The sequence below is a fragment of the Pseudogymnoascus destructans genome, assembly GCF_001641265.1.
Source record: "Pseudogymnoascus destructans isolate 20631-21 unplaced genomic scaffold scaffold_20, whole genome shotgun sequence".
Classification (NCBI taxonomy): domain Eukaryota; kingdom Fungi; phylum Ascomycota; class Leotiomycetes; order Thelebolales; family Thelebolaceae; genus Pseudogymnoascus; species Pseudogymnoascus destructans.
Window position 1 is genome coordinate 221,755 of NW_020167539.1, and position 13,922 is coordinate 235,676.

The window sequence follows — 13,922 nt, forward strand, 5'->3', positions numbered from 1 at the left end:
GCGACACATAGAAAACTCGGTGGGAGCCAGAATCTGCTCATATCAAGCCGGTCCAGCTCACGATGGAGGGCCAAAAAGAGAGTGGGCCGAAAACGGCCACATTGCCGGTCCTCATAAGCGCGTGGCGGCCGTGGAAATATACAGATTTTAAAATTGAAACTATCCTTATTCCACCCTTGGAGAGGTGGCCAGGTTGGCATGTTCGAGTACATGTATTGACTTGGAAAGCCCAATATGCAGACTCGTTATTCCAGTTAGTGGATGCGGGGTTTGCAATATCAAGTAATGGAGTTAAAGGTGGTATTCTGCCAACTCTTACTCCAGAGCTGAGACACCTATCATCGTCGTCCAGTGAAGATGAAAAGGCAGAAGACGTGGCCCAGGAAGGTATTTGGGAAGGAGATTATGATTGCTTGGTTCTTTCCGACGCAGGAGCGAGCGGTATCGCTGATTTATCAGCCGGATCTCGAAAACGGCCACCCATCGATCCTGTATTTGGTGGTCGCGAGTGTCGAAGCGATCTCTCGAGGCCAGATTCAAACACAAATTTGGTGACACAGAGATCTCGCATTCCCTTGTTACATTACCACTTCCATGTCCGAGGTAATTCTAGCGAGGCATGGCTTATCACGGGGGTATTCGCTATTTGCTAGTTCTTCTGGATTAGATAATGCCAGTATCAGAGATCTATGGCGGGACAAACCGCGCCTCGACGTAGAGGAATATACCAATGTATTATAGAGCTCGGCGATCCTATGATGCCCTATAAGTAGTTTAAATAGACAGCAAAGCGTGCGAATATAATTTATTATTATCTACTAAATGTTAAACTATCCAATGAAGATCCTCAAGTATAGCTCTTTACCTAAGAATTCCAAGTATCAAGAGCATCTAGTGCCAAGGCCAAATTTTGAATGACAACTGGGCGACATCAGTTGAGCCGAGCCACGGCGCCTCGTCAAGAGCCACTCAAGACCGAGCTACCATTCATATCGGTATCCGGGGTGTTTGGACCAATACCATCCGAGTTCAAGAGATCGCGCCACGCTCGCTTGGCCAACGTCGTGTTGCCGGTTTGGTGAGCGGCATACGCTGTGACACGCGAGTGGGCCTGTAGCAAGCTGATGTCCTTGACCTTAACCCCATAACGAGCTTCTGCGGGGGTTGCGGCATAATAGTAACAGTAGTCGTACCATGCTTCTTTGAACCCTGCCGGGAGGTCATCACCATAGTACTCGACGGGTTCGGAGACGACTTCGGGGAGACCAAATACGGCCGAGAGATGGGAGACATCGACGAGACCTTTGTTGTCGGGATCCAATGGAGGGGGGCCTAAGGTACTATTCTGAAGACTTCAAGATCCAGTGACAAAGTCATACTTGAGTTTGGCGATGCTGGTGATTGTGCTCGTCAACTTGGTCTTTGCCTCCTCCCATCTCAGTCCGCGGCGTTCCCATGCAATGAGCCATCCGCCGGCGAGGGCTGCCTAATCAGTTCCGACACTGAAGGCAACGGCGGAGTTAGGGGTTGGGATCCAGCCGTCTTTGCGTACGTTTCTTTGAGGGTCCAGAATTCCGTAGGTCTTCTCCGTGTCTAGAAGCTCGCCGAGTAACTCTCTAATACGCTCATCACCTCCGGACAGGTAGTAGAAGTAGGTACTGCGGCTGCGAGATACAGGCTTGCTTTGCGCTATCGGCCCAGTGCTGGACACCGTGGCGGGTACCCAGGCCCTTCCAATCACCAATATGGTAGACATCGGCTTCACCTGTGTGGCGGGTGACAGCCTCTGCGAAACGATAAACGTCTTCGCGGCCGGTGCGTAGAAAGTATTGCCAGAAGAATAGGTCAGGGAAAGCTCCGAGTTATCCCAGCCATACCCGCCCACATCGTAGCGCCAGGTGTGTCGATTCGTATCGTAGGTGTGCATGAAATCGCCGTAATTTAAGAATCCGTACCACCTACGTTGTTCGACTTCTCGTTGATACTGCTTGAAAAGGAAGTCGAGATGGCCTTCAATTTCCGCAGAAAGGGCACTGGTGGTGTCGGGCAGTCCCCAGTAGGACCCAAGGGCCTTTGTTTCCTGAATATGTGCCGGGTTCTGCCGACAAAACAGGTGGGTTGTTCATATGTTCTGTCAAGTCCGAAAGTGTGTCTTTGGAGGGCGTCTTCTCAAAGCCAAATATGAAGATTTCGCTTGTTCTAGCGATTCCATAAGGAGTACTGAACCCCGGTTGGTAATCTTCATTAATCTCAAGAGCGTCCAAACTGATCGGCATATGTTGTCTGATTCAGGCCATCATGATAAGAGCGGAGGTCCAGTGGCTGGGATGCTGGATCATAGAGCCACACCGTGATATCTCTGAGGTCTGAAGCTGCATTGGAAATGTCAAGACCGCTGGGATAGCGCTTCCAGAAATCACGTAGTCCCACCGCCAGCCCTCCTTGCGTAGCACCGCCAAGGTATGCAAGCCCCCCAGCGCGTGTGCCTCCGGAGATGTTGATCCAACTTTGTCCAGCCTTAGTGCGTTTCTTGAGGGTAAAGCCATCGGATGATCCACTTCATTCTTGTTGATACCCGCGTGTCCCACGTACTAATGTCTGGGAGCACAACACCATCGTACTGTGCAGTTCTCACGGCCACTCCAGGGCCTCTCCTTAGGCCGGTGATCCCTTTCACCGCTTCACTAAGAAGACCGCCATCGACACCAGCAATCCTAACGTGGCGATTGTATAGTTCCTCTCCTTTCAGAGGGACTCCAAATCGGATCCCTAAGCCGGTGATGAAGTTCTTGTCGGCAGGTGCATCAAATACGAGACTTGGACAAGGCGAATAGCATCGGAATTGGCGTACAGGTAGAAACGCAGGACGAAGGAAAGTCAGTCATCATGGGGCCCTCCACTCGTGACTTGATGCCTGTCACGGACGGTGACCAAGGCGCGCACGGTATTATGCTTTTCGACTGTAACTTCCTCGATATTACTCGCGAAATCGAGGTTCCTAATCGACTGGCTTCTACGATTATCGGAGTTGAAATCGACACCCAACTGGCTCTGAAGGCCAAGTCGGCCATCTTGCCCAATTATCTTCCCACTTGCAGTCTGAATCGTATCAATGATGTTGTTGCCTGTTTTCGGGAACGACACTTTCAGTTTGCCCGTGTCGAGGGTAATCTTCTTTGCGGTATCGGTAACGACGAACTTAGTTTTGCTGTTCGTGCTGGACTCAATGGATGCGGCCGACTTTGAAGCAGTCACAGTGTATTCGTCGAGGATGTTCTCAGGTGCTGCAATTGCATGTCCAGTCCATTTGACCGAGCCATCAGACCAGTAGCCAGTCACCCACGACTGGAGGTCGATCTTCTCATTGGATCCACTGGAGACGGTAAACTTGTTTTTCTTGGGGTCGTGTTGACCTCGTGGCCAAGGGACACCAAATGTTGTTCCGAGGTTGTATGCCGGCTTGTCACCAAGCCATTGCACAGTTGCCGCGTTCAAGGAGCCAGAATTGGTAGTGGGTGAAGCCGTGCCCAATCCAAATAAGCCGCAGAGGGCAAGATAAACTGGGGTGCATGATTGAAGGCCACTTGCGTGAGGATTCACTCCAACAGCTTTTGGGGATGAAGCACGCCCTAGACAAAACTTAACTTGCCGTGGTTGGATAGTAAATGAGGGTCAAAACTGCAGATCACGTAGCCACTTAACTTTTGCACGCAAGAGCCCTCGGTGAAGATGGTGCACCGAGATTGCACCATATTATCCATGCATGATGCAGCTAAGAACGGGAGTTTAGATAATCTGCCCATGTCTCGCGCTTGTTCCTGTCCAAAGCTTCCAACGAGCACTTGTTTATCTCGGGTTAAAGATGGGCGATGGATAATCTCAAAGTTAATTCTCCGTCGAGAAGGAGCGCGGGGGAGTGCGGGGGTTGCATGGGCAATACTGTCGGTAATTCGGAGTTTCTTGGCTCCTTGGCTATGATCTAATCAGTCGTACTTCATAAACTTGTGGAGGCACGTGGGAATATCAGTTTGTATAGTAAATATTTGACGACAACTTGTGCAAGCGTCTGGTATAGTATGTGTTGGTAGTAAACACTGGCGAGGCCATTCGGCCAAATGGTGTTGTCAATTATTGTGTATGCAACTACTCCGTAAGGAAGAAGGTGCGACCCGCCACCGATATACAGAGTAGGCAGGCGCAATGGCCATGTCATTGAGTATATATTATGATATTATGAATAACTTACAATAAATATTATTGCATACACATACAAAAGTCCAAATAAATCATCACTGTATCTTACCTATCGGGAATTAGATGCCGCAGGTCCGGCCTCCAGTTCCAACGCTCATCGCTCCCAAGTTTTACGTTGGGAGGAGCTTGACGATGCTTAGCAACAGCTAATACGCAACGAAGTGATTAACTAACTGCCGCAGTCTTAAGACTTAAGATTCAAGCGTGACTTCTATGCCTACACCTACGCCTCTACCTATACGGGTTTCTACACCAAAACCCTCAACTTTTAGGGGGGTTGAAGAGGGGCTACAGTACTAGAAACAACAGGTTATGGAGGGTTTTAGTAGCCCCTTAAGGGAGAGCTATAGGAATTGGCTCATAGGAACGGAAGAGGTTGTAGTAGGAGGCTAGCTTCAAGAGCTTGACCTACTGGCTTTTCGACGCTAGGTTAAGGAGTCAAAAAGCGGTCGAGCCGAAGCCGGGCTCGCCTTTAGTTTGGAGGTGAGCTTACGGCAGCTCACGCTGAGCTGGCAGCTCAGAAGCTTGAGGCCAAGCGGGTTCGAGTAGCGCGCTAGGTTATCAACCAGGGCCAAAAGCAGCTTCGCCGGGTAGGAATTGAGGCCTAGAAGGAAGAGCGCCTCTGGAAGAAGGGGATGGCAGCACTTCGGAAAGCTGGCCTCTAGAGTTTGAGGACCTAATTCCTGACCCGGAAGCCCTCCAAACTGAGGGCGAGAGTGAGGGCGAGAGTGAGGGCGAGGGCGAGGGCGAGGGCGAGGGCGAGAGTGGGAGAGAGGGTAGGAGTGGGAGCGAAGAAGTGATAATTTCATAGAATGGCTTAATTATGTACCTTTATATACAAATTACTATGGAGAGGTACTTACAGTCGCAATTGTGACGAGCCGCGTATTGCTTCCTCTCGGGTTGGGCAGCCGCGTATTGCTTACTCCAACCTTGAGCGAAGCGAAAAGTTTGGTCACGGCGATTACATGTATGTTAGACTTTTACATTTACATTAGAAATAGGAAGACCTAATGCCCGGGACAGCGACCATTTATGTAGGGAGCGGGGTGGGGGTTCTTTAAGCAGCAAAACTCAATCGGCGGCATTCCACAAAAGCAAGCTCTCCTGATCCACCCGCCTTCCCCCACAAAGGAAGGCAAGCATCACCACACACAGGGAGCACACCGTAAATAAGTGAGCAATTAGCGTCGGATCGACCAACTGGAAATCTCGCTCATATACTATGACCATCAAAGCAAACACGTACACGAAATATAGCGTACACCAAGCGCCGACAGCACCCGCACCTGTATCCAGAAATCCAAATCCACAGCGAAACCTGCGTGAGGAACCCACAACAACAGCTTCTAGAGCCCATCCCCCTCCTCACCAGCGGCAAAGTCCCACTTCCTGCCACCCAGCTTCCTCACCCTCCCCTTCACCGGACTCGTTTGCGTCCCAAGGTGACCCAGGACGTCCCTCGACTCCCCGGTCCTCTTCGTAGGGCTGCCTCCGCCAACCTCCCTCTGTAACCTAACAACCATAGCCCTCAGCGCGCGATTCTCCTCCTCCAGCTCCTCCATTCCCTCATGGTTCTCCTTCCCTTCCCCCTCCATTCCCAGACCCCTCACCAGAACCTCAACCTTACGATCAAGATGCTCACCCCCCCTCTCCTTCTCCTCCTCCCACCTTGCCTTCCACTGCTTCAACTCAGTCTCAAACCTCTCCTCCATCTCCCCCCACATCTCCTCCCTCACAACAGCCTCAATCTCCATAGCCCTCTCCTCCGCACTCACCAGCCTCGCCTCTGCCTCCTCCCTCCCCTCCCTCTCCGCCACAACCTCTGCCCTGAGCATATCCATCTCCTCGCTCAACCGCGCAATCTCCATCGCAGCCCTCTCCATCGTAGCCCTCTCATCATGACCCTGCTGTCCCTGATACGAGCTGCTATTCCCGCTAGTGCTCCGCGGCGGCGGCCCCCCAAAGACGGATGCCGTGATCGACGGGATGCGCGGGACGGTGATCTCGCGCGCTACCGCAGAGTAACGTAGGATCTGGCTGGTGGCGTTAAAATCGCCAACGGGGTCTGCAGCGACGATCATGGTAGCGCGCTGCGGGCGCGGCGCGTGTGAAGATCCGGAGGTGGAGGGGAAGGAGTTGGAGAAGAGGAGCTCGGTGAGTTTGCACTGGCGGTAGGGGACGAGGTTGGGCTGTGTTGGTTAGCATGTGCACCACAATGGCACAATTGAAGCTAGAAATCTTACCTTTGTCGAATTCCCTAGCTCGCTCTGCATCTGCAGACACTGTCCCAGATACATTAAACTCTCATTAATCTTGCCCGCCTCCGCGAGCGTTGCGCCCTGTGTCCTCGCATCTCTTGCCCTCTCACTCCCGGCAAGATCCACTATCGTCAGCGCGCTTCCGCGCCACTGCCCTGTCTCTCCCCTCGCATTGCGTGAGCGCTTCTTGACTTCCACGCAGAAGAAGCCGTGGCTGCGAGAGGAGACACTGTTGCTCCCCGTGCCGGCGACACGGCGCTCATGCAGTCCCGCTTCGAGGACCATGAGAGCCTCGCGCGCAGAGGCACAGATGACTTTGCGTAGGCCGGCGACGAGCTTGCGATCCGGGCTGGCCTCGGTGGGTTTAAAGAGGAGGGGGCGGCGGCGGGGTTCTTTAACGCTGGGGGTGCGGGGGGATGGGGTGAGGAGGTCGTAGATGCGGTCATTGTAGACTTCGTACATGGAGATTACGACGGCATAGTCGGTGGCGGGGTCGGAGGGAAGGGTGATATCTTCGATAGATGGTGAGGCAGGGGTGGGCGCTGAGCGGGGTAGGGGTCGTCTAGGGGTTGGCGGGATGGATTCGCCCTTGAGTTGGAATTTAGCATCTTTCTGGCCTGGAAACTCGGCATAGGTTCTCGTGGATTTCATGTAAAAAGGAGTCCGGGCGGACGCTTGTGCGCGATGCGGCTCTGGCGGGGTAAGTGGCCTGGTAAGTCCTTGACTTTTGGGACTTCCGGCGCGGCTACTGAGCCGTGGGAGGATGGGGTAGAAACTTTTCTCGTGAGGGGAATGGGAGGGGTGGGGGAATGAACCGGGGATATGAAAGGGGGTATGTACTCTCATCGGCGTCGCAGCCCGTGAGGTTGCGCGGCTGGCGCAAGACTGATCGCCGTAGATGATGTCCAAGAATCCTTGTGAGGAGAGGACCTGTGCTTCTGAAGGGTCTGAGGCGGCGATAGAGGCGTGGAGGGAGTATGTTGTGGAGGGGTCGAGGACGTTGTTCGAGATAGAGCGGAAGAGGAGATCGAGAGCAAGTTGTGTAAGACCGCGTTGACTGCGAGATCCGAGGATCGTATGGCTCTTCTTCACATCAGTATTTTTTACGCATAAATTTCAGGGCGCGTTGTCTCACTTTTCCTGACCCCGTCACCCCGAGGGTGGCCAACAAGCCATCTCTCCCATCCCGGCCGTTTGCGGCAAGGACGCCCTCAACGAGGGGTATCACACCCGTTCCATGGAAAATATCCAGCTGCGACGCCTCTTCTTCAAACACCTCTGTAAAAGCAAATTTCTCCACCGCCCTTCTCCTATTATCATTCGGTGGGTTGAGCGTAATATGCGTCGGGGCACCTTCGTTCGACTCCTCGACTGTGACAAACCGCCCCAAAGTGGTTAAAGTTGGGTAGAGCGAGTTTGGCGCTGGCGGAGGCCGTAAGCGCAGGTACACTTGGAAAAGCGCCGATTGAGGCTTTGGGGGAGGCTCCATAACGAAAGTCGTGGTTCGAGGACGTGAGTAGGTAGTTGGTTCCAGCGACGTGTTCGTGGATTGGCACTTTGTGTCAGTCCGATGGTTCAGGTCAACATTTGTTATGGTTGACGCGGCAACCATCCCCTCCCGATGCGCTTATCGCCAACCAACTATCGCACCGCCGTTCCTTGCTTATTTCAACGCCATTTTAGAAGTCACATCATTTCGTCCGAAAGAAACATCGGTAATAAAGGAAACGCCATTCAATTTTCCGTATCATAATCCTAGTGTTACCACACTCATCTTGCTAAAACTTCCTATAATATTTATTTCCTCCACTCTTCTTCCCCTTGACAGAGATAAAAAACCAGCGGTTATCAACATATCACTCCCCCGCTCACAGCTCCTCCTGGACTCTGTGCTTCGCCTTCTCCTTCTCCTCATATGCGCGATCCTTCGCGTACGTTCCGGCCTCCTGGGCCCTATTCTTCCCCTTGGTGCCCTCATACTGCGCAGACTGGATTCCATTCTGAACTCCAACCACAATCTGGTTATATGCCCAGTCAAAGTACTCCTTCGCCTTTGCCAAGAGCGTGCCTTGTGGGGTGGTAGTGCCGTAGCGGAACCAGTTGGCCTGGTTGCGTGCCCATGCGCGGATCTCGTTGGTGTTGCTACCTTGTGGGACTGGGACGCCATAGGTGTCGAGGTAAGCCTTGAGCTCGGAGTCGGACCAGGTATCGAAGGTGTTGGACTTGGCGGCATCGGTGGCGGCGGCGAGGTAAGAGGTTACGGTTGCGAATGATGCGCCAGAGGCAGCAGAGGCGGACGAGTAGTAAGCTTGAGCGGCGGCTAGGAGGTCGTCACGGGTGGCACCGGCCTTGTTGGCTGCCTTCTTCGCCTGCTTGTCGCCAGTGGAGGACAACCACTTCCTAAATTATGCGTTAGTAACTAACCCTTTCAATTGAGGGAAATATACTTGCTTGAGGTTATCAAAGGTCCAAGTGTCGTAAGTCCAGGCGTTGTATCCAGAGGCAGCCTTGTGAGAGTGCTTGCGAACAGCCGCAACGAGCTCGTCCTTCTTGCCGTTCTGAGGAGCTGGGACACCACGGGCGTCCAGGTATGCCTTGAGGCGGCTCTCACTCCATCCACCAATGGCGGCATCGAATGCCTCCTGGGCCTTCAGCTGTGTGTCCTCAGTAGCTTTCGCCCACTGGTTGCCGGCCTTGGAAGTGGCAGCGCCGTAGCCCGAAGCAGCGGTCGCAGAAAGCGTGTCGTCGAGCAGTCTGGCGCGGTGCTTGCGGAGAATGGCCAGGAGCTGGGCGTGCTTGGAACCTTGTGGGACCTTAACACCATTCTTGTCTGCCCATTCCTTGATCTTGCTATCATCCCAGTTGGCGATGATCGAGTCGCTGATAGAATCGGCGGCCTTCTGAGCTTCCCTCTGAGCCTTGGTCATGGAGGACTGTGCCTTCAGGGTAGCAAGGAGAGAGTTGCGGCGGACAGATGCAATGAGCTTGTCGCGCGTGGCTGGCTGTGGTGCTGGGATGTCATGGGTATCAAGCCATTCCTTAAGATCCGACTCAGACCAGGTCTCGTATAGCCAGTTACCGGGGTAAGAGATGCTGTCGCCAGCCTTATTTGCGACGGATCCATAACCGTAACGGATCTTCTGGAGAAGATCATCACGCTTGCGTGGCTGGGGAACCGGGATGCCGTGCTTGTCGGCAAAGGCCTTCAGTTGAGAATCGGTCCAGCTAAGGATGGTTAGTATTGAAGGTTCAAGTTCCATCATGGTGGGTAGCAAACCCACCTATCAAAGATCCAGTCCTTGACGCTTGAAAAGGCATCTTCGGCCTTGTCCTCGGTCTCATACCAATAATTCTTGACGCTCTCAACTAAAGAGTCTTTGTTGGCCCCCGCCGCGTTAGCAGCTTCCTGGCTCCTCTCGTTCAGGTACGCCTTCAGCTGGGTGGTATCCCAGTCGCTATATGGCGAAACAATCTTCGAATGCCAGCTGTCCTGTACCAGCTTCTCGAGATCGGCGCGATCAGCTGGAGAGGGGTGTGGAATGTCATGGTCTGAGAGCCATCTCTCAAGCTCGGTCTCGTGCCACTTGTTGTAGACTAGGGAACCCGTTAGCAATTTGAATCCAGTGCTGCATTTGCGTCGTGGTTGATGCTGTGTGAAATGTCGATGACGACACACGAAAATCGCTGCCCACAACAGCTATCTGATAGCTCCAAGAATGAAGGAAATATTTCTTTCTGGGACAAAAAAGGGTTCAGAACGAACTTACTAGACTTGCTGAACCAATTACTAGCAACTACACCTTGGCCCACGAGGCCCAAGGTCAGAAGCTGCGCAAAGAGCTTCATGATATCTTTTCTCGGCAAGAATATAGCTCGCTCGTCAACCTCTCTATCTTTTGTCGTCAAATGTTGATAAATAAGAAACCCACGATCAATTATACGGGGATTTAGATAGTGGGAAGGAGAAAAAAGAGTATGAAGGAGTAAAAGTCACAGATGCCAAACGGTTTTACAGATGATGATGTATTTGACCTTGCGTGATGTGATACATCCTGCCCTTGTACGTACCCCCAAGTGCCAACAAAGCAGTGACATCATCGGCGGGGGTTGTCAACAAGCTCCGGGTGCCACATTTTGGTCAAAAGTTGCTGCAACGTTAGGTTAAGGGCTACGACGATCCCATTAAACCTGTGATGTCATGGTAGAACCCCAGCGACGATCACGGATCACGGAGTGCGACTTCAATCTTCAAGCTATGAATTAGGCGATTGGCAGGGGAGCTTCACCATAGACCTTGTGCAACTCCCGTAAGTGCGTAGTCCACGACCGCTTCTGGTAGAGCTCTATATAGGCCTTATACCAACCCGTCATCGCCGCGAAGTCCGGCCTTGATCGACCCCCAGTGTGGGGTAGATTGGGAAGTTCCGCGGTGACCAGCTTGGCTCATTGGAATTTGATGTGGGAAAAATATGCGGACAGGCGCGTATAGTTTGCGGGGTTCATGCGGGGAAGACCCACTGAAGTTCCTCTAAGAAAGGGAGCTCGACGACCAGGAAGAAGTGGAATTTATATTCTGTTTGCTAGTTGTTGCCTTTATATCTTGGCCATAAAATTATCAATGGTTGGATTGCTGGGTATCTCGTTGGCCCCGTCCTTATCCTTGACCTCGTCCTCGCCGCTTCTCTTCCGCTTGACTATACACTGTCAGTCGCCATAATATCTGACGTAGTAGATGTTGGGATCGGAATCTTACGTTTTCCTCGATCGTCATTGTCGTCCTCCTTGACACTGCTGTGCCATTTATCTTTGGCTTTTATCTCGTCACTCGCGACGAGGTTCCAAAAAGGTTCATTTACAGTAACAGAGAGCCGATTCTCAGGATTATCAACAGTCCACTGCTTTACACCGATTGGTACAATAACAGCCGTAGAAGAAATAAGGAATTGCAGGTTTTGCTACCGTAATTGCAAATTAAAAAGTGGCCATTTAATCAAAGGTCGGCTTCGGTCTATGGTAGCTCAGGGGTTTGCATTTCGGTGTTGGAAAGCTTTAAAGAGTATGTTCTTTGTTACCATAAAGGTCGATTTTAATCTATGGTAGCCCATGGGCTACAGTTAGGTGTTAGAATGCCCAAAGAGTGTCCGAAACTGTGCGCACTCGTACAGGCGCACCCTCAACTGCCGGAACAACAGGGGGCGTGTTCCTCTTATAGGCTCTTGTTTATCATCACAGCTCCCCAACCCGTTTCCCATGGCAGACATTCCACACCTACCTCACGGCCCCCTCCTTCCTCATCGCCTCAATCTCCCCCGTACTCATCCCCAGCATCTCCCTCAGCACCTCCTCCGTATGCTCCCCCAACAGCGGCGGCGCCGTCCTAATCCCCGGCAGCGCCTCACTATACTTCACCGGCGTATTCACCATCTGGACCTCCCCACACGCCCCATGCCCAACATTCACCACCATGCCCCTCGCCCGAACATGCTCATGATCCAAGGTATTCCTAACATCATTCACCGCCGCATATGGCAACCCTTTTCCCTCAAACGCCTCTAACCACTCCTGCGTCGTCCGTCCCCTCGTAACCTCCTCAATCATCCCCTCCAGCACCACGCGGTTAGCAACTCTCTCCGCATTCGTCTTAAACCTCTCATCTCCCGCCCATTCCCCCCTCCCTAACCCTTCACACAAAATCCCAAATAACCGATCATTCCCCCCTCCCACCAAAAACTCCCCATCCTTCGTCGCAAACGCGCGGTAGGGAACAATACTCGGATGTGCCGTCCCCCACCTCCCACTATCCCTTTCTCCGCTCACCAAGCTGGAACTAGCAAGGTTACTCAAAGTCGCAACCTGGCAATCCGACAAGGCGGCGTCGATATGCTGACCGCGCCCCGTCCGCGCGCGCGCTAGGAGGGCGGCCATAATGGCGTTACTAGTATACAACCCCGTCGTCAAATCCGTCACCGCAACACCAACTTTCACCGGCGGCCCGTCGCGCGAGCCGGTGATGTGCATTAACCCCATCTCTGCCTCGACCATGACATCGTATCCCGCGCGCGGGGCATACGGGCCCGTCTGTCCATAGCCCGTGACGGAAGCGTAGATGAGCTTTGGGTTTAGGGCGGAGAGGGTGGCGTAGTCGAGGGAGTATTTTGCGAGGGTGTTGGGCAGGTAGTTTTCGACGAGGATGTCGATTGTGGGGAGGAGTTTGTGGAGGGCGGCGACGCCGGAGGGGTGCTGGAAGGAGAGGGCGAGGGATTTCTTGTTGCGGTTTACGGAGAGGTAGTACGCGCTTTCGCCAGGGCCGGAGAGGCCGGATTCCTTGGTGTATGGAGCGTATGGGGGACCCCAGGCTCGTGTGTCGTCGCCGCGGATGGGGTGCTCAACTTTGATTACCTCCGCTCTGCGCGTGTGTTAGTCAATTGATCAGCATATGCCCCCCGGATACGCCTCTGTATGCGAGAAAATCCCGACAGTTGCATAGAGAGGTATGGGTATAGAATAGCTGACTTACCCCAGGTCGCCCAGAATCTGCGTGCAATACGGCTGCGGTTTCAATCAGCACTAGAGGTCCAATTTCCACACCAGCACACTGCGCAACAAGCAGTTAAGGAAGGGATACATACCCCAGCCAACACCCTCGTCATATCAAGAACCCTAACCCCCTTCAACGGTAACTTCCCATCATCCTCCTCCAGCGCCTTCGCACTCGCCATCCCCCTCCTCCCACTCACCACCATCCTCAGCCCCCTCCCCCTCACCAGCGGTCTCACACCCCCCACCACAGCAGCGCGTCGACAAAGAACTCCCAGATTAGCGAATTGAGACATAACGGTAAATAAACAATGTTTCGGTAAAAGCAGAGAGAGCAGGAGAGGGGAGCCGGATATAAGGCCCAGGGACGGAGCTTGTTCCCCACACTTACCCCACACAAGGCTGTAGATGCCGAGGTCTGTGCGTGGGTGCGTGGGCGGCGAGGCTTGGGCGGCGAGGCTTGGGCGGCGAGGCTTGGGGTTGGGGGATAGAGCCAGGGGATAGATCAAAGACCTGTTACCGGGGGATGGTGGCGCTGAGCCATGGGTGGGGGGGGGGGGGGTGGTTGATACGAAAGCCGGTCTGGTCTGGCCGAGTGTGGAAGAGGCAAGACTTTTCTTTCCATCCACGTGATAGCTCTGTTGGTGGTGGTGTGTCACAACGCGGGGCCGCCGTCGGCAGGCCCCGGTCGCGGCGTGGGTATTATGTAAGACGGCCAAGCCAACGTCCTTCCAAAGCGGGCAGTGGCATCGGCGACGTGTTGGGTTTCCATTAGCCCTTCGAAACCGGCATTGACGACGGGATCGGTGGTGATGTGACCATGGTGACTGACCATAGTGTGGTGATGCACTGGAAAGGAGTGGGTGGTAG

General features: G+C 53.3%; 6 protein-coding genes across 6 annotated transcripts; 1 reads left to right on the top strand and 5 right to left on the bottom strand.

Moving 5' to 3' along the window:
- Positions 1-62: 62 nt before the first annotated feature.
- VC83_07390 (uncharacterized protein) lies at positions 63-653 on the top strand (the record flags this gene model as incomplete). The annotated part of the gene is made up of 1 exon (XM_024470963.1): positions 63-653. One exon carries the CDS (start codon positions 63-65, stop codon positions 651-653), a length of 591 nt encoding a protein of 196 aa, XP_024321450.1.
- A 305-nt stretch (positions 654-958) lies between these two features.
- VC83_07391 (uncharacterized protein) lies at positions 959-1,927 on the bottom strand (the record flags this gene model as incomplete). The annotated part of the gene is made up of 3 exons (XM_024470964.1): positions 959-1,340; positions 1,380-1,486; positions 1,553-1,927. 3 exons carry the CDS (start codon positions 1,925-1,927, stop codon positions 959-961), a joined length of 864 nt encoding a protein of 287 aa, XP_024321451.1.
- A 950-nt stretch (positions 1,928-2,877) lies between these two features.
- On the bottom strand, positions 2,878-3,571 carry VC83_07392 (uncharacterized protein; the record flags this gene model as incomplete). Its single annotated transcript, XM_024470965.1, has 2 exons — positions 2,878-3,373; positions 3,468-3,571. 2 exons carry the CDS (start codon positions 3,569-3,571, stop codon positions 2,878-2,880), a joined length of 600 nt encoding a protein of 199 aa, XP_024321396.1.
- Positions 3,572-5,294: 1,723 nt separating this feature from the next.
- VC83_07393 (uncharacterized protein) lies at positions 5,295-8,127 on the bottom strand (the record flags this gene model as incomplete). The annotated part of the gene is made up of 4 exons (XM_024470966.1): positions 5,295-6,446; positions 6,501-7,103; positions 7,356-7,598; positions 7,651-8,127. The coding sequence occupies 4 exons, from the start codon at positions 8,125-8,127 to the stop codon at positions 5,604-5,606; spliced, it is 2,166 nt and encodes a 721-aa protein (XP_024321397.1). The 3' UTR covers positions 5,295-5,603.
- Positions 8,128-8,202: 75 nt separating this feature from the next.
- Positions 8,203-10,542, bottom strand: VC83_07394 (uncharacterized protein). The gene is made up of 4 exons (XM_024470967.1): positions 10,283-10,542; positions 9,797-10,109; positions 8,967-9,740; positions 8,203-8,915 (listed from the first exon to the last, which is right to left on the bottom strand). The coding sequence occupies exons 1-4, from the start codon at positions 10,359-10,361 to the stop codon at positions 8,384-8,386; spliced, it is 1,698 nt and encodes a 565-aa protein (XP_024321447.1). The 5' UTR covers positions 10,362-10,542; the 3' UTR covers positions 8,203-8,383.
- A 331-nt stretch (positions 10,543-10,873) lies between these two features.
- Positions 10,874-13,531, bottom strand: VC83_07395 (uncharacterized protein). Its single transcript, XM_024470968.1, has 3 exons — positions 13,145-13,531; positions 13,033-13,064; positions 10,874-12,921 (listed from the first exon to the last, which is right to left on the bottom strand). The coding sequence occupies exons 1-3, from the start codon at positions 13,346-13,348 to the stop codon at positions 11,784-11,786; spliced, it is 1,374 nt and encodes a 457-aa protein (XP_024321448.1). The 5' UTR covers positions 13,349-13,531; the 3' UTR covers positions 10,874-11,783.
- Between the last annotated feature and the right edge of the window lie 391 nt (positions 13,532-13,922).

Excerpts from the sequence above, each read along its gene's own strand:
- VC83_07395 (XM_024470968.1), bottom strand. The coding sequence starts at position 13,348 with ATGTCTCAATTCGCTAATCTGGGAGTTCTTTGTCGACGCGCTGCTGTG. Across the intron at positions 13,065-13,144 it reads TGACGAGGGTGTTGGCTGGG|CCGTATTGCACGCAGATTCT; the intron begins GTATGTATCCCT and ends TTGAAACCGCAG. Across the intron at positions 12,922-13,032 it reads CAGATTCTGGGCGACCTGGG|AGCGGAGGTAATCAAAGTTG; the intron begins GTAAGTCAGCTA and ends ACACACGCGCAG.
- VC83_07394 (XM_024470967.1), bottom strand. The coding sequence starts at position 10,361 with ATGAAGCTCTTTGCGCAGCTTCTGACCTTGGGCCTCGTGGGCCAAGGT. Across the intron at positions 9,741-9,796 it reads AAGGACTGGATCTTTGATAG|CTGGACCGATTCTCAACTGA; the intron begins GTGGGTTTGCTA and ends AACCATCCTTAG. Across the intron at positions 8,916-8,966 it reads TGGACCTTTGATAACCTCAA|GAAGTGGTTGTCCTCCACTG; the intron begins GCAAGTATATTT and ends CGCATAATTTAG.